The sequence below is a fragment of the Mytilus californianus genome, unplaced genomic scaffold (genome assembly GCF_021869535.1).
Source record: "Mytilus californianus isolate M0D057914Y unplaced genomic scaffold, xbMytCali1.0.p SCAF_8, whole genome shotgun sequence".
Lineage (NCBI taxonomy): Eukaryota > Metazoa > Mollusca > Bivalvia > Mytilida > Mytilidae > Mytilus > Mytilus californianus.
The window spans coordinates 101,478,012-101,498,140 of record NW_026262734.1 but is presented as its reverse complement, the minus strand read 5'-3'; the positions used below and the strand labels follow the sequence as shown (position 1 = coordinate 101,498,140).

At 32.1% G+C, this 20,129-nt stretch overlaps 1 protein-coding gene across 1 annotated transcript in view; it reads right to left on the bottom strand.

Moving 5' to 3' along the window:
* LOC127710754 (NAD-dependent protein lipoamidase sirtuin-4, mitochondrial-like) overlaps window positions 1-20,129 on the bottom strand; it is a 37,596-nt gene that overhangs the window by 8,950 nt on the left and 8,517 nt on the right. The window contains exon 2 of the mRNA XM_052216716.1: window positions 506-1,136. Coding sequence (XP_052072676.1) covers window positions 506-1,114 — 609 coding nt within the window. The 5' untranslated portion in view covers window positions 1,115-1,136. The remainder of the gene's footprint in view (window positions 1-505; window positions 1,137-20,129) is intronic.

Here is a 20,129-nt window from a genome sequence, read left to right as displayed (position 1 = left end):
TAAAATGTGTAACCTTAACAGGCATTATATAAAAAGACTAAAAATACCTAGCCATTTTGTAAAATGACTGAAATTTTAACAAAATTCAACAAATTGCCTGTACAGTTTCAGGTAATTTGTAGAAAATGGATATTATTCAGACCAAAAACACAATATCTTGCAAAAAATATAACTAATGGTTCAGTAAAATAAAGTTTATTTTTCAAATGCTGGGGCAGTTTGTATGTCTATTTATTAGTTCTATGTTAAATATGTACTCACTCTGTATTTCATATAGTAATTTTGTGAACTTTGCGTTTTTCCTGATTCATGTCATTTAGTAGTACTATGTATTTGTAAGCCTACACATGAAACTACGCCATTTATATTTGATATCATAGAATATGTGCAATGTAAAATGTATCTTTTCGTCTTTTTGGTGTAAAAAAAAGCTTTTCTTATGACCTGACTGAGATGTCATGACGAAATGATCGCGTAGTGAAATACTGTAAAAACCGTAACTTACTTTAAATCCATTAATCTGTTCTTGATTGAGTTTTACATATTTCTCTGAGATATCAGTATTCTCCTCCTTTATAAGTTCTTGAAATTCTCGTCTAGATATCACATTTTTACAGTCTAAACATTCCACACTGCAAAATCTTCCATGTAGTTCCGTCAGACGTTTACTTCCTGCTTTGGCGTGTAGAGCATCAACATTTTGAGTCACCAACCAATGAAGCTTCCCCTTTCTTTCCCATTCACTCAAAATCTTGTGTGTCCTATTAGGCAATAAAGATGAAAACGTAGGCCAAGCCAAAAAATGGTATGCCCAGAATTCCCTCCTTGTTTTTTCATGATCGATGAAGTCTTGATGCTTGACTGGGCCATATGGAAGACCGGCATAAAACTTGACTCCTTTCGTGTTATAATCCGGAAGACCACTTTCTGTTGATACCCCAGCACCTGTTATAACTAACAGTTTTTTAGATTTTTCAATAAAATCTTTAAATGTTTTTACATCAGTCTCATTTGCAGGTGAATTTGGTGGAACACATGAATAATGAGCTGTTCCTAATACTGAATACCGACGGAGGTGTTTAATCAACAAGTCATACTTCTTAGGTGAATACATGTCTACTATCAGCTATCAGTATCTGAAGATGGTAAACATAAAAGCAAAATCTCTAATTTGTATGATATAAATTTTTATGATATTCTACATGTATGTTATTTCTATGTGTTTTATTGGAGATCAGGAAATTCTCAGGGTGTATAGTTTTATGAGCCACTCGATGTATAACATAAGATTTCTTTTCTATGTACGTGTAGGTTTTTAACATTAGGATTTTCCATTAACACCATTAATTAGTTTAATGTTGTGTCACATGCTATAAATATATGGTGTAATGGCAATAAAGATTTGAATTGAATTGAATTAACGTAATTTTAATTTGAAATAATAATTTTGCATTTTCATTTTTTTAACTGAAAAGACAAAATATATCAAATTAAAATCAATTGTTCACAGAACATGCATTTTTGTTATTCAATGTTTACTTATTTTGTGTTATATCTCGTCTCACGCATATTCTGCGAAACAAAAAAATCTCAACATCAAAGAGCGGAGGATGAAACAAGAAAGAAAAACAAACTGTTTAGATAACAAAATGAAGGTCTTTCAACCTCAAATGTTGCCACTAAAGGATTAAATGATTTTTTAAGCAGATATGCTTACATATTTCAAAACGTTACCTTCGTTAAAAAAATAACGGTGTCAGAAGATAACTTGTCTTTCGCAGATTCCAAATATATATAGTTTGAAGTTTCTTTTCCTTGAAATCAGGGAGATTATCAGCTACATCCGCTGTAAAAAATAAGTCACTTCCGGTACCAACTGATAGCTTACTTTTATCTGATTACAGAGATATATGGTTGCTATGCATTTTGTGTTGCAATAAGGGAGATAATTGGATACTTCCGATCTAAAAAATGCAACTTCTGGTGTCATATGATAGCTATCATTACAATGATTTGAGTAATGAATATGGGTTTTTGTATACTTTTTTCTTGAGAAAAGAGAAAGAATTTTTCGACTTCCGGTTTGAAAAATATCCCTTTCGGCTCATACGACTGCTTTATTCTTACTGATTCTAAAAAAATATAGTTTCTATTTTTATATGCAATCAAAAACGGCTTCTTCCGGTTTTCATAATTTCACTTCCGAATGACTTCTCAAGGTCATATGCCTACTTACCTAATCCAAAAGATCTAATGGTTATATGATGTACTAGAATGAAGTTATAGCAAAGGTTAAAAATCTAGAGAGGCAATTTGACCTTGACCTTAATTTCACAATAATAGGTTATGGATCTCAAATCAAAACACCCAAGGTCTTCCACATGCATGGTTGAGGTGTACGATTAATTTAGCTTACGATATTTATGTCATAGCGATCTTAGATTCCGTCGATGGCGTCGGCGTCGTCAACAGTTATTTTCAGTCTGCGGTTAAATCTTTTTTTTAGACATCAATAACTTCGTCAAACCTTCATGAAATTTTATGATATTTGGACAAACGCTTGTTTATAACAACAAGACAGTATCCAGAGCAAATTTTAAAATATTAATTTTCATTTTTCCGTATTTTATTAATATGATTTATTAAGACTATTATACAGTTAACTTTCAGATTCATTCTAAGGTTATAAGTTTTTTATTATCAATAACATTGTCAAACACCCATACCCATAATTTATCTGATAGATGGACTTAGTATTCTACAGTTAACATGCACAGACAGTCTGGGATTAAAATTGTTTGACAAGATTAAATTTGTAAATCTTAATGAATTGTTATGAAACTTGGACAGAAACTGATCTTCAAGATCAGGAAATAACAACTAAAGATTTTTTTTTATTCTGTATTTTACTGATAAATGGACTCACTTTTTACAGACAACATTTCACCAGATAGCAGCAATCGCAGGCGAGATAAAGGGTTCAGGAAAAGTTTTATATACAAGGGGAGAAAACTCCTGTAAAAAGTCACCGACACACTTTGACTCAAATATATCGTAGTCGCGCCATGTCGTTACCCATTATTTAACAGACACCATTTATTCTTAGCTGTCACCGTTCCTGATGAATAACGATAACAATCAAAGTTCAAAATTAAGAACATGATTTTGACCTTTTACCTTGATCTCAATTCCCCAATAATTGACTACATATCGAGCAACTTTTTTGTTCTCTAGATGACTAATGGTGTACATGTATGAGTTAATTTGACATCTCACTTATGTCAAATTTGAAAAGGGAAATAGATTCCATTAGATGTCATTGGATCATTTCGGTCAAATCGACCGCAAAACCAGATTGAACAAACAATTTGAAACAAAAAGTTTGAAGATATTTTTCACGATTACAGAGGAATAATGATAACAACACAAAAAGATCGTATGGAGATCAATCCGATAAGAATTAGTGTTCGGTTACGCAAGATCAATTGTAAAACAATTACTGATATCATGTGCCAAAAATCCTTTCGATGTGTGGATAAACAAACAAATATCATCTCAAACGGCAGACGATTGAAAATGAAAAATAAAAATAACTTCGGAACAAAATCAAAAGGTTTCCACGGTAAGTTGAAAGAGCTTATAATCAGAAAAAAACCAAAAACTTTCTTCAAGAAAAAAAACCTGATTTTGTTGAAATAAGTATTGTATTAAACATCTGTATATTATGTTTTGTCACTACTTTTATTCAATCAATGTTAAAATTTTCAATGAGTTTATATACTAGTCCAATGGTAGCGCGTAAAACAGCCCTACTTTCTCAGAAAAGTTATTTAAAACATATCCCTCTTGTACTTTTATATGACATTTAAAATTTGAACTAATATGATTGTGTAAAACATGTATCATAAAGACAAACAATCAATAACTATGCAGACAATTCTCAGAAATATAGTTGAATTTTTACAATTCAAAACAACGAAATTCTACAAAGATCTACTCCTTCACCGAAGCACATTCATCAGCTTGAAAGGATTTGCGATTGAAACTAACTAAAAGAAGAATTTTGGAAACTTACAAAATATCAACACACGTTTGAAGTTTACTGGACAGGTGCAGTAAAATTGGTAATGTTTCATTATCATTTGAATTTTTATACCTCTGTTTTGTTTTAAACAACACTTTATTTGAACATTTAAAGTTATGCTAATATGCCAGCTAACAGCTGGCACTTATGGTAGAAGCATCGGATAGGAATAAAGGACGATAACTCTCTCTACATGACCCATCTGAAAAGTTTCGTCACTCTCGTTAAATCTCGTACGATTATTTTATTTTAATGGCTGCCAGATTTTCGTTTTAATCGCGCACTTGAAAAAACGGGACAGAACGGAACAAATTCGATGTTAAATACGACATGAATTTTTATTTGTTTACAAAAACAAGAATAAAAAAATTTTGGTAACTTGTTTAGTTTATATAAATTTTATTGTACCAAGGAAATTACCGACGTTTGGACCAAAAAGTAACCTTTAACCTATCTTACGTGATGTTTATTGTCTGCCTCATCTTTCCATTGTCAGTGACAGCAAAAGCAAATTTCCAAAATAATTACAGGTACTTCATTTAAAAGTCATAATATCATAATGAATGATCACATTTATAGTGTAAAAGTTCCGTCCAGCCATGGGAACACAGAAAAACCCTCTGCAAGCAATAATTTTCGGGAGAAACGTAGGTCATATGCAGAGGTAGTAAAATTCGGTGCTCTGGTTGACCATGACTACTATTATTCATCTGATACATAATTCCCCATACCAAGTAACAGTGATAATGACGTTGATTATACTGTCGTAGGTGATCACGGTTATTCCTGTAGATCACAGACAAATGCAGGTGAAATTCCCAATAACATTTCTATTCAGCAGCAGTCTCCAACTTCACAGAAGCTTTCAAAAGTTAACAAAACAAAAAATTTAAATTCAAATTCACAATCTGCTAATTATGTTCTTACTTTGTTTTTTTTCAATCTCTAAGTTTAATCATAAATGGATACTTGAGTCTGAGTGATACATATAGGTATATTGTATGCTCCCATATTGTCCAAAATAGGATCTTATGGGCAGATAGAGTTATGATAACCCATGATAATACCATGACTTTTGGTAGGTATATACAGGGCATGTTACTTGGAAGTATGTGGGATAGTGAAATTCTAGCTGATGCCACATTATTTGGATGTAATATAAATATTTGGCTCCCGCAGTCGCCTGTATATTTTATGCATCAGTTTAAACCTGATCAAAACATTTTTACTCTACCGGATGTGGATATACTTTTATCAGGTGCACATTTCAAGCCTTTAAATAAATCAACACATATGGCTTTACCAACTTCACCACTACAAATTAATTTTCATGACCAAAAGAAAAAAAAGTACCAACCAAAAAGCAAAAACTTGAAAAGAAAGTTAACCACAAAAAAATCAGCTACAAACCCAAAAAGCAAGAAATTACATAAAACTGACTCTGAATTAGTACATGAAATTGATGTATAAAAAACACAAACAAAAGATGATCATGAATACATTTATACTGCTGAGCATTTCAAATAGCATCCCAGAAAGTAGCAAAATCTTTAGATCATCAACTTAGCAATCCTATTTATGGTTCCTGAGGCTTAGATGAAAATGAAAAACCTGATCAAAACAATATTCTAAACAGGCTCACTGTAAGTTCAAACTGTTCTTTTAACAATCAGTATGATCCTCTTGCTGATCAAGTATATATGAGATGCAGGAAACTGGGAATACAATATGAACACCCAGCTAATTTAGAAAGTAAAATAATTTAACAAACAGAAAGCGTCATTTGCAATACAAAATTAAAAAAACAGCTACAACTTTTAAATATTGATGAAAAAGATATTCCAAATCCTCCACCTCTTCATGAAAATCAACAATTTGATAAAGTTTTTGGATTGTATTCGTAGTTTTGAATTTAAACAAATGTCTTATTGTTTTAAATTTTGTAATATTTGCAAAGAAAGAAAAATGGATATGGAAATGGCACAAGATAATGAATGTAAGCATTGTCATTTAGATAAATCACCAATAAAATTATTTTCAGCAGAAATCAATATGGACCCTAAACATATTCCATCTGAACTTGCTGATTTAACTATTGTTGAACAACAACTTATATGTAGAATCTCACCTTGTATAAATGTTCACATGTTAGGTCATAGGGGTATTGCTTCTGGTGGGCACTGTGTTACTTTCCCACAAGAAGTAAATGAACCAGCCAAAATATTTCCTAGACTTCCTGAAGAATTTATTATTGTTCGTGTACCGAAGCAGGGCAAAAAAGGAACATCTAAAGATTTTGTAGTAAGAAGGTAAAAAATACAAACGGCTCTTTTTAAAAAAAACAGTACAATCCAGCTTATTTTAACATTATTATTAGTAAAGAAAGGTTAGCTGCATTGCCTATTGATGGTGAACTGTCAGATATACAAAAAGTTAAATACCAAGCCAATACTGTTCATATTTCTGACAATGGCCCTGCCCCTGACCAAACAGACCCTGGTGAAATAGAAGGTAACACACATTCAAGTGTAATTTTGCCTGACCCAAATTTTGATATCAGGAAGAAAGTAGAAGATATTGTGATTGATGTTGTTTGGACAAGTTCATGTTGATGTTATAATTAATAAAAAAGGGTACAATTACTTTACCTTGGCCAAATAGGGAAAACACACCAGTATCTGAATTTACAACACACCATTTTTTACACTTGCCTTTCCTTGTTTGTTTCCTTATGGTACAGGCGATTTTTACATGAATAGACCTAGAACTGTTTCCTCCATGTGTGATTAGGCGGAACATCTGCTCTGGTATGATGATGGAAGGTTTGCCCATCATCCTTATTTCAAATTTGTTGTTCATAACATGATTATGAGAAAGAGAGCTATTGAAAATAGCAATTTTGTTGAACACCAAAAGCTAGGAGAACACCATTTATCTATTTCTGAACTTCGAGAACAAGTTCAAAATGGTGACAATTCACTAGCTAAAAAAATTTATACTTTGGGACATCATTACGTGGCACATCACAATACTGGGCGCAGAGGGCTAAAGAACTTTGGATACTAATACAATTTCAAATTAATGACAAATAAAGCCTACCTGCTTTTTTTACCACAGGTAGTTGTGCCAAATACCATTTCAAACCACTCAGAAGATTACTTTCTATTTATTTAAAAGAAACATATGGGACAGATGTAGATTTGTCTGACCGCTCAAAACTATTTAAAGCCCTTCAAAAAAATACACATATTGTGGCAAAATATTTTGACTTGAGGACTAATGATTATTTTCATGATTTTATGTCTCCAAAAGTTGGTGTTACAACATACTGGTATAGATAGGAATTTGCTAAGTCTAGGGGAATGGTGCACCGGCATGGTCTCTGCTGGAGATCTGACAGGGAACCACATTATCTGATAAATGAATGTATTGAGAAAGGTTTATCAGATGCAGAATGTGCTGCAACATTGTCTGGTTGGGCTTCAATACATTTTGGTTTAACAGGTTTCCATCCAGTAGGGGAGGATGAAAATGGCCTTTCTATAAAGAAAATTATGGCCCCTCCTGAAGGTACTGCTCCCTTACCACCAGATGAAAAAAAAACCCTAGTTAAGTTATTAAAGGATGTCAGTTAATCACAAGAATCATTGTTAGAAGACCATGCACTTACTTTTAACAAACCCGTTTAACATACATAGGTGTTCAAATTATTGCTTAACATAAAAAATTCGTAAGGGTTCCGCGGAACCCAGTGTCTCGCCTACTTTTGCTGTTAGTCGCAGGCTCAACAAAAATGGGGAAATAATTATCAAAAATTTTCCTCTAGATACTATCTTTTGAATGTAAGAAGCTTCTGTTTAAGTTTGGTAAGAATCCAGGATGGTTTATGAATCTAATAAATATTTTAAAAACTTTAACTGCAGACTGTATGTAATGTAAACTGGAAGAAAAACTAAGTCCATTTATAAGTTATATACGGAAAAACAGGAATTTTTGTTTAAAAAATTTCCTTCTAGATACTAGCTTTTGATCATAAAAAAGCTTCTGTCCAAGTTTGGTAGAAATCCAGGATAGTTTAAGAAAGTTATTAAAATTTTGAAAACTTTAACCACAGAGTGAATGTAATGTTAACTGGAAGAAAAACTAAGTCCATTTATAAGTAAAATACGGATAAACAGGATTTTTTTTTAACAAAATTTACTTTTGAACACTATCTTATGATCATAAACAAGCTTCTGTCCAAGTATGGTACAAATCCAGGATAGTTTTAGAAAGTTATTAAAATTTGAAAAACTTTAACCACAGAGTGAATGTAATGTTAACTGGCAGAAAAAATAAGTCCATTTATGAGTAAAATACCGATAAACAGGATTTTTTTTTCAAAATTTACTTCTGGATACTATCTTATGATCGTAAACAAGCTTCTGTCCAAGTTGTGTAGAAATCCAGGATAGTTTAAGAAAGTTATTAAAATTTAAAAAACTTTACCAACAGAGTGAATATTTGTGGACGTCGCCGCCGCCGACGACGACGCCGACGGAATGTAGGATCGCTATGTCTCGCTTTTGCGACAAAAGTCGCAGGCTCGACAAAAAAGGGTAAAGAAAGACAATGTAGAATGGAATTTGGTACAGAATCAACCGCTGGTAAACAGTTAAGAGAGACTCCTGCCATAGTAAAAGACATAAATGGCTCTTTACGTCTTGAAATGGCCAGAGACTATCCAATGCTTGTTCAGCATTCCAGATTTCATTCACAGGGCTGGCGGGCCAATGGAGATATTTCTTTAATTATTTCGAAAAGTGATGCAGACAATCCATCTTTTGATGATGTTCTTGCCACTGAAAAGTATGTGTGTGGTTATGCATGCAAGGATAATCAGCCTACAGGCGCAGTGGTTGATGTCGTTAATGATTTAGGTAATTGTGCAGATGAATCTACTGGTTCAACAGCTAAGTCTCTCTGTACGAAGCTTCTGATTGGTACAGTCAAAAGAGATCTTTCTGCTGTAGAAGCTTCTTATGAACTTTCAAGTCTACCTTTATATAGATCAAGTCATTTTTTTCAAAATATAAGTTTGTCTGTCTCAAGGTTATTGAATAAAAATGGTGATGGAATTTGTGTTACAAAAAATACTCCCCTAGATAGATATCTTCAGAGAAATGAAAAAGATACTTCATCTTTTTATGATTTCATTTGTAAAAGTGGTAACGTTCCTATTTTAACTGGATGTAATATTCAAGCATCTTGGCCACTTGATGAAAATTACTGTCGTACTTGCTTCTTCCTCACACACCAAACTGGCGACAACTTTTGGATGTTACAAATGACAACCTTCTTGGGTACACCAAATGGAATCATTTTTACAAACTGATGTTTGTCCAAACTTTGTAAATGCTGATATTGAAAAAATAGAAAACACATCAATGATGATAATCAGGAAGATGATATTCCTATCAGTTCTGAACAATGTGAGCAGCCAGAATGGATGGAATTAGTACAGCCTAATAAGATACTTATACTGATCTTAAATATGACAATAGGGGGCCTGAATATAAAATGTTGTCAACCAACATACAATTATCCGCCTAATTTGGCGTCAAAACCTACAGTCTTACATTGATACAAATGACAAAAAATTAAATATCCCACATGTTGATGTATTGAAAATGAAAAATGATAAAAAATTTGCTTTTAACATTAAATGAAAACAATACAGAGTTACACTAACAAATCTGATCAGATGATTGTTTCTGGTACAGCTGGCTCTGGCAAGTCTTTCCTTATTGAATGTTTAGTTAAAGCAATCAGACATATTTTTTCATCTAATAAATCTGTTCAAGTTTTATGCCCCACAGGAAATAGTGCAAACACATTATCAGGTGTCACCTTGCATATTTTTTTGAAAACTCCTACACATAAGAAAGGACAAGAAATGAAATCTCCTGAGGGCATTTTAGGTGAATATTTGCAAAGTAACTGTGATGGAGTTAAAGTTCTCTTGGTAAATGAAAGGTCGCTCATTGGTGCAACTACACTTGGTTGGATGGAATTTATGTGTCGATATGGCATGCAGAATGGCGAAAATTTTGAAAAGTAATTAGGGGGGACTTCCTGTAGTTGTTTTTTTTTGGGGGGGGGGGGGGGGGAATGGTGTTCAGTTACCACCTGTATTAGATTCTCCTGTGTTTAATTCAACAAGTAAAATACCAGCATCACTTCATGGGGTTCTTGTTTGGAATGAATTTAATTGTGCAGTTAATTTGTAAAATATTGTCCGCTAAGGAAATAATGAACAACAGTTAAAAAATGTGCTGCTTGCCTTGAGGGAATACAAAACTACATCTGAACATGCTCATTGGTTGCAACAGTTTCAGTGGCACAATTTAAAACACTCCCATGGTGAATCTTTACTGAAACGAATGTCTGCTAATGGGTTTTTTGTGTTTCCTACCCACCAGGAGTTGTGGGCACACAATAAAATAAAATTAATTGAAGTGAATGCACAATTTCCTATTGCTCAGGATTAGGCGATAGGGCTGGTGGACTACAACAAACCCTTTACCTCTGTAAATCAGCAAAAGTAATGCTTTCTGTCAATATATCTGTACCATTTGGTCTGTTCAATGATGCTATTGGTAATATTGTAGATATTATTTACTTAAATAGGAAACGACCAGATGATTCCTTACCTGATGCAGTAATGGTTGAATTTCACAGTTACACAGGTCCAGCTTTTATAGAACATAATCCTAAATTAGTTCCTATTGTCCCAAAGGAAAGAAAGTTAGAATGCAGCTGCAATAGTTGTAGAAGAAAACAAATCCCCCTTAGACTTGGTTGGGCTTCAACTATTCACAGATGCCAAGGAATGACAATTGGGAAAGGAGAACCAAATTCATATATAATTATTAGCCTGGAACAAGAGCATTTGAGTCAAGAACCCCGGGTGCACTTTTTGTTGCTTTGTCCAGGGCAAAATCTGCTGGGAATGATAAATTAGATCCAGATTTTGCATGGCATACCTCTGTCTTGGTTAATGAAGACCGTCTATGTCATGTTGTGACTACACCTACAGTTAAGGCTAGAAATAATGCAATAGAAAGAATTTCAAGACCTATGTATTCAAACAAATAACAAATATATGCTATCTTAGAAAAAGATCAAGGTCTGTTATATTTTATTGAAAAATCTCTTAATTTGGCATTAGAAGAGTGAAGTGAAAATTAGATTAAACAAGGTGGGTGACATGATAGTCGCTAACCTTTTTTATTCTTTCAATTTTCATAATTTTTCCTTTTCTGTGACCAAAATGAATAATAAAAGTCCAAAATGATCACCTATACACATTGATAAGTAGAATTTTACCTTTTAAATGAAACTTGACCATTACATCTTAATATTTAACAAGGAATTATCTACTACACTACTAACAGTTCTAATTTCAAATGTTGGGTGACGTGAAAGTCGCTAACCTTTCATTTCGAACACAGGAAAATCAGTCTTCAAATCTTTGGAATTATTTTCTTATAAGTCCTCTGCAATTTTATTTCTTCTTTTTAAAATGATTGCAGCCAGTTACAAGTTAATAATCTCCCTTTTCTAATGAATTTTTCTTATTTTGTTGGTCTCAAATAGCTTCTCGTAAGATATGCTGGCCACGTTATTACCGGAGACCTCAACATTGTCAATAAAACTTCCATGCGAAATTTGTTATCCAAAGGTCAGAAATATCGTGAGCCTAAATCCATCAATTGGAAATACAACTTCAAAATACTGATGGATTCAGTCTAGGATTATGCCAGGCAATAGGCTAAACGCTAGAAAGAAGACGTATATACTCCTTCCGAATGGATCAAGGCTGTGAGGTCGTTGATACAAATCCGGATTAAGAAACTAAATGGGTCTATCAATACCCACGCTACGTCAATTTTTAAAGACCCAAATGTTGCAAAACACTTGTTCTACCTTCATGACAAATATGTTGTTGTCCCCGCAGATAAAGCCCCAAACAACATCGTTTGTGTGTGTAAATATCATTACCTAAACTGCTTGATAAATGAATTATATATTGACAATTCATTTGGAAACCCAACATATACCCTCTCGACACTTACCAAAGAGGAAATCCTGGATAATCATAGGTCTGTTCTATGTTCCTTTGGAATTTCAACCAAAGATGAAGAACTGGATCTTCCATCACTGTATGGGATACCTAAACTACATAAGTGTCCTAACAAACAACGGTATATTGCTGGGTCTGTGCTCCACGAAACCTCTTTCTAAATTATTAACATCTATTTTATCAGCAATCAAAGCCGGGCTCCAGAGTTATTGTGAAACCGCCTATTCTAGAGGTGGCGTGAATCAGATGTGGATACTAAAAAATTCCAAAGATCTTTTAGAGTACATACAATCTAAGACTCTCTCATCTTGCAATAGTATTAAAACATTTGACTTTTCTGCACTTTACACAAGTATTCCCCATTCCAAACTAAAAGACAAATTGAAAGAGTTGGTATTACTTTGTTTCATTAAAAAGAATGGCGAACGTAGATACAAGTATCTTGTCTTGGGGAGGGAGAAATCCTACTTTGTAAAGAATCACTCTGATTCAAACAAAAAATTCTCTGAAACTGACATTATCAAGATGCTTGATTTCTTGATTGACAACATATTTGTTACGTTTGGAGGACGTGTTTTTCAACAGACTGTCGGAATTCCAATGGGAACCAATTATGCCCCTCTTCTTGCCGACTTGTTTCTTTATTATTATGAGGCTGACTTCATACAGGAACTTCTTAGGAAGAAAGATAAGAAGTTAGCAATATCCTTTAACTTTACGTTCCGCTATATAGATGATGTTCTCTCACTAAATAATACAAAATTAGGTGACTATGTTGAACGAATCTATCACATCGAACTAGAGATAAAGGATACTACAGATACAGTTAAGTCTGCCTAATATCTTGACTTACATCTAGAAATTGACAATGAGGATCGGTTGAAAACAAAACTTTACGACAAAAGAGATGATTTCAGCTTCCCAATTGTGAACTTTCCATTTCTATGTAGCAACATTCCAGCAGCGCCTGCATACGGAGTATATATCTCCCAATTGATACGATATTCCCGGGCTTGTATTTCCTATCATGATTTCCTTGATAGAGAATTGCTGCTCACAAGGAAGCTATTAAACCAAGAGTTCCAAATGGTGAAGTTGAAATCATCCCTTCGTAAATTTTACGGTCGCCATCACGAGTTGGTTGACCGTTATGGAATAACCGTTTCACAGATGATATCGGATATGTTCCTTATGTCGTAACTACAATACCCTTCCCTTTTCACGAATGTGACCTATGGAATTAGACTATTCACCAGATTTGTAATAACATAAGCAACACGACGGGTTCCACATGTGGAGCAGGATCTGCTTACCCTTCCGGAGCACCTGAGATCACCCCAGTTTTTGGTGGGGTTCGTGTTGCCTAGTCTTGAGTTGTCTATGTTGTGTCATCTGTACTATTGTTTGTCTGTTTGTCTTTTTATTTTTGGCCATGGCGTTGTCATTTTGTTTTCGATCTATGAGTTTGACTGTCCCTCTGGTATCTTTCGTCCCTCTCTTATGTGGTATTTCTTCATTGTTGAAGTCCCTACAATGACTTGGGTTGTATATATATCTCTCTGTTTCTCGGTTTATATTTGTCTCTTTGGCGACCATGCCTAATCTCCTTATAAAATTCAATGATTTTTTTTGTGAAGTTATTCTGTATGTCTTTTTTCTATGTGTGATTACAAAGTACATATACTAGAAAACTCTGTTTTCTTAGACTTTCATCACTGAAATGAATGGTTGAGATTTATGATATACTTCTGATTTTCATTTAATCTTCATTGTAGTGAACTATTTTTTTTGTAACATCCACACCAGTCAACAAATGTGGGTGATGTGAAAATCGCTAACCTTTTACTAAAGTGTAATGATTGAGTCAGACCACTTATTTCTAAACCAATGCAACTTTCTAATTTAATGATTGCTGTCATACATGTAAATGATCTCCTTTTTTTAATAAGAGCTTCTTATTGTTATGGTCTTAAGCAGTTTGTCATGGGGTGTTGTATGTCTTCATTGTTGAAGGCCCTACAGTGAATTGGGTTGTGTATATTTTTGATTCTTGGTTGATACATGTAGTCTTTTGGGAATGCCATATCTACTTATTATAATCTCAAACATTTTTAGTGAAGTAATCTTTTTTCTATGTGACTTGATTACCTAGAAAACTTTTAGGGAATTGAATCGGGGATATTTATGATGTACTAATGTTTACCAATTGCAGTGAATTCTTTTTTTTGTAACATTAACAGTTAACAAAGGTGGGTGATATGAAAATCGCTAACCTTTTATTTTTTTTTGGAACAATTGCTTTTTACATTCTGATGTCATGGAGGTAGCAAGATATATCATGTAATTTTTTTTAATCTGAACACTTATGTCATCTTGATCATACACTTTGATTCATTTTTATAATAGTCTAGATCTTTTCAATTTCTTTCAGTCCTGTTACTTGCAATTAGAAGCAAAGTGGAAAATCAAGAAGTAGTAACTTTGTGTAACCTTGTTTAACCTTTAGATAGTATCTCATTGTATCACTTTATAATTTAAAATTTAAAAGTTTTCGTCAATGATAATATTCCTATTGCTTTTATATTCAACCAAATGTATGAGATAAATATTTCAACCAAGCCTTAATTTTACATTTATATAACTAAATATGGTGGTCATAGGTGAGCTTTTATCTAGATTTTCCACTTTCTTGTATTGCAGATATTCTGATAGTGATAAACTGACATCCAAACCCCTGAGTGAGTATCTAGTTCATTTACTTGTTGCTACAAACATGTCCTTTTCAATAACCAACTTTATTCAGTAATAAATATAAGGTGGGTGATGTGCTAATCGCTAACCTTAAACATGTTCCATTAATTTTTTTTGTGCATCTTTTCATATTCTATGAAATTATATTAGGTTATACAGCTTCTAACTTAATAGAAATGTGTCATATCCTGATAAAATGACATTCAAACCCCTGAACGAGTATATAGTTCATTTACTTGTTGATAAACAACTTTTTCAGTATATTATAAATATAAGCCAATAAGGTGGGTGATGTGCTAATCGCTAACCTTAAACATGTTCCATTGAGTTTTTGTGTGCATCTTATATATTCTATGAAACTATAATAGGCAATGCAGCTACTAACTTAATGAAAATGTATCATTTATATAAGGTGAGATGCTTTATTAACATATTCTTAATTATATTTATTGATCGTTCATCACATGTATGAGGTGGCTGATGTGAAAATCGCTAGCCTCATCAGTACTTACACATTTTTGACAAACACTCAATTTGAAAGTATAATGATTTATTACAGTATTTTTAAAAACTTTTTCTGCATTTTAATACATTAATTTTGATATCCTTTTAACATGTATAAGTTATGCTACTTAGGCTTGAAAGCAAAAAAAAATTCTCTAAAATATATTATGGTAAATACGTTAAGTTCACCATTTTGAAATCCTTGGTGTTGATAATAATTTTAATGAAACATAAATAATTGCATCTCAGATGTAAGTTATTTTCATATAACTATGTCTTTACTGTTTTTAAGTTGAAATCTAAATTTTAATTTAGTAAGTAGTGGTACAAAGAGAGATAAATCAATTAATACAACTGTGAATACTGAGTTTACACAGTTGTTTGACTATATATATATATACAGGAATTTCTTTTTGGTAAATTGAATTTTACATCAAATTGTCATAGATACGGAAAAAATAAAAAGGTACGGCAGCAGCAAAATAATTTTATTTCTATTGGGTCAAGCTACTTTCCATATATAGGATATATGTCTTAATTGTGATATTTGTTGACTCAAACAACATTATGTTATAAAATAATATTAGGCATTAAGGTTGGCAATAGGACAAACACTAACCGAAAGTAGTATTTCTAATTTTCGTAAAAGCTAAACCAAACAATTCTAAACTGTCATATACACCATATTATTATAAGTCGTTTCTCAAAGCATCAGGTTTATTGCAATGTCAGGTCTCAGAGCATCAGGTATAAAATATGTTTTATTAAGGTGGGTGATGTGACAATCACTAACCTCAAGTAGTATTTATAATTTTGTAAAAGCTAAACCAAATAAATCTAGACTGTCATATACACCACATTATTATAAGTCGTTTCTCAAAGCATCATATTTATTTCCATATGTCAGGTTTCATTAAGATGAGTGATGTGACAATCGCTAACCTAAAATAGTATTTCTTAATAGATAAACAAAACAATTCTGTATCAAGCATATTTACCACATTAATTTTCTCAAAGCATCAGGTTTATTACCCTGTCAGATCCTAGAGCATCAGGTTTATTATCCCCTCGGGTCCCACAGCATAAGGTTTATTGCTGAAGTCAGTAACATTGAATTATCTTATAATGCTCAATTAATTATTGAAATTCCCTAATGACTGTCTAAAATTTGAGTTTTTATTAATGAAGGAAAGGTAATTCTTGCAAAACTTTATTTGTGGTTTAAAATCATTTTTTCTTTGTCCCTAGAATGCATCATATCCTTATTGGTACAGATTCCGGAGGGAAGTATTTGCAGGAGTATGTAGAACAGTATAACATATTTCCTGCAACCTGGAGTACACATGTTGAGATTTGTCCAGGGAAAACTATTTCCCAAATATGCATTAAACTTATAAATCAAATAAACGTCCTTCCAGTGGAAGAAGACTCTAATATAATTGTGATGATTGCTGGGGGAATATGTAACCTAACCACAAAAACCAATCTTCCTTCTGCAGGTTACATTTTAAATTATAATATTGAAACAAGCTCAGAAGAAAAGGTTGACAATTTGCAGACTGAATTGAAAGACAAACAGTGATTGAATTTCAAGATTATAATGTAATGTTGAAATTTGCCACCTTACTTCCTGTTTCTCTATTAAAAAACATTTCAATTTCATTCAGTCAAGCAGATAGTACACAAATAAATGCTGAACAAAAAAAAACTTGAAGAAGATGTTATGACTGTAAATTCTTTTATTTCATCAATAAATCAAATGAACAATACCAGGACTGTAAGATGGGATAAGGACATAATAAAAATCATATGAAGAAAGGAGGAACACATCAAACCCTCAAAATATTGTCCAGATTTATTTATAAGGATTAGTATGATGGAGTTCATCCTTATATGGAATTGGCATACAAATAGTATTTTGCCTTATGCCAGTCCATTATGAATGATACAAATGACATGCCAAGTCAATATTTAGATGTTGAGGTAGAGAAAGATGATGAGAAGAATATGGAAAGCTGGGATTTCAAAAGGGTTGTTAAAACATTAAAATATTCCAGGAAGATGTTGTTTTGTTAAAATTATTGGTTTTCTTATTGTTTTGTTTTCAAATATAATCTGAAATTAGTGTTTTGATATGATAAGAGAAAATAGTTAATTAAGAAAAAACATTTACACATTTATGTCTGTGATATGTGTGTGGTCTTATCTTATACAATGTTTTATCTTTTTTTTTCAAAGTTGAAAAAAAATTAATGTAAGCAAAACAGAATTTGTATTATTTTTTTCTTTAATAGAAAAAATAATTCTTAGCTGTGTATACTGTGTTTTAAAATTAAAGGTCTTTCCATCTTACAGTCCACTTTTTTAATGATAAGTATACTATGCATTGTGACATTGCTTAACCTTAAAATACAAAAAAAATAAAGCTCTGTTTGTAATAAAATAAAATATAAATCCATAAATATTTATTAAACATAAGGTGGGTGACATGAAAGTCGCTAACCTTATCAAACTAATTATTCTCTCTTTTTGTAATTGATAAAAAAAACGTTGAAACTGCAGTAAAAAAGTGATTTGAATTTGTTTAAAATATACAATGTAAGAAAAAATACATGTAATACATGTAATATAAAGCCACTACTTTAAACTAAAAAGTAAAAAAAACCATCCCTACCTTGAGGACCTACTGATATCAAAAAGAAAACTTGCCTTGCTAATTCACCAATATGAACCATTTATAAAGTAAGTGAAAACTGATTTTTTTTTTAGAGTTCTCAATACAAATACTAAAAATGTACATTGAACTTCAGTAAATAATAACCTTCATGTAACAACTTTTTTGAAGAAAACATTTATATCATATCAACTTAAATCTTAAACATTTGTTAAACAAAGTTCAATTTCAATATATATTATAGTAGAATAGTCTTCAAAAGCAGAAAATCAGTAATCTTTTTTATTTAACCATTCAAAACACTATCCAATTAAGTTGTCTATTCAATGTACATTTATAAATATTGTAGCTTAACTCCAACAAAAATCTATTATCCAGTTCCTTGTTTGAATTTGTTCCTATAAGAAACATTTGAAGTATTTTCATTGCATGATACAATTTAACAGTTTCAGACATTTGAGGCATATCAGACTAAATCATGTTAATACATTACAGAAGTTGACACACAGACAAGAGTTGTATTGCCATTATGATTTTTTTAGACAGGCAGCATTTAAAGTTCTGATATGCCATTCACGAGACAATGTTTGTGAATTTTAATTTTCATGACTGCTTGTTACTGGTGTTTATTTTTTTTAATGTTTAGTCCATTCTTTTAATATTTTGCTTCTTGCTACTGTCACGACAAAAGCATGAATTAAACAAATACTACAAATTTGAAATTCATAATTCCTTTTCTTGCAATATCTGACACTTGTTTTGAGAAACGTGAATTAAAGCTTGCAGCTTGACAGTACTATTTAGGTTAATATTTTGTCTAATTTACAACTAAATCAGTTCAATATTATGTCGAGACTATTTTATACTTGCAGCTTGACAGTACTATTTAGGTTAATTTTGTCAATTTATATAATTTACAACTAAATCAGTTCAATATTATGTCGAGAATATTTTATACGAGGTATTCAATTCAATACTAATATTTTTATGTCGAGAATATTTTATACGAGGTATTCAATTCAATACTAATATTTTTATGTCGAGAATATTTTATACGAGGTATTCAATTCAATACTAATATTTTAGGTAATTTTGGTACTTTATAATTTATTATATGAAAAAATCCTTATTTGAACTTGCTCCTTTTTTGACATGTTTGAGATGTTATTTTAAAAAGGCAAATCTCCAAGTCAATTGCGATACAGATATGTGTTATAGTTAACATGCATTTTCTAATTTCACGCTATTTGATTTCTAGAATACCACTAATCTGAAATGGTGATACAATATGTGCATTTGTACAAGCTCAACTGGACTGATGAATGAATGGTGAGTACTTTTTGTTTCTGCATGTTAAAAGTACCGAAAATTCCTCAGAGGAAAATTCATTTGTTGACAGTTCTGTTTTAGGGCATTAGAAAGTGTAAGATATATATAATAGTGATAGTCTAAACTTGAAAATATCACTCAACAAGCCTTTTTTTTTTTTACAATTTTAGACAAAAACTATATGTAGGGACATAGTGAATTATTGGCTTGGTTAGCTGGCATTTAAGGTAGCGCCTTCCTCATATTAAATGCAATGTTCTATACCAAAATATATTGATAGAGATACTGTAGGACTTAGAGCATTGCGTTGCTGTGTAGAACATTACCGTACAATCGATCCTTATCATTTTGAATTAAAGCCAACGGGTACGATCATGAACCTTTGTTTTTGTATCAATAGCACAAAGAAGGAATATTTTGCGTTGTTCATTCCATTTTCTCTTCCTGAATGAAATACTAGACTAGTAGATTTAGATTAATAAATACATTTATCATAAATTAAGTACTAAATACAGAAATTTTGTATATTTAGTAAAGATTCTTTTCTCCAGTCTGTATCATCTACCCTGTATCGCATACCCTGTATCGCATAGCTAAACCCGTATCGCATACCACGTATCGTATCGCATACCTAGTTTCTTACCCCTTTCCGAACTTCTCAG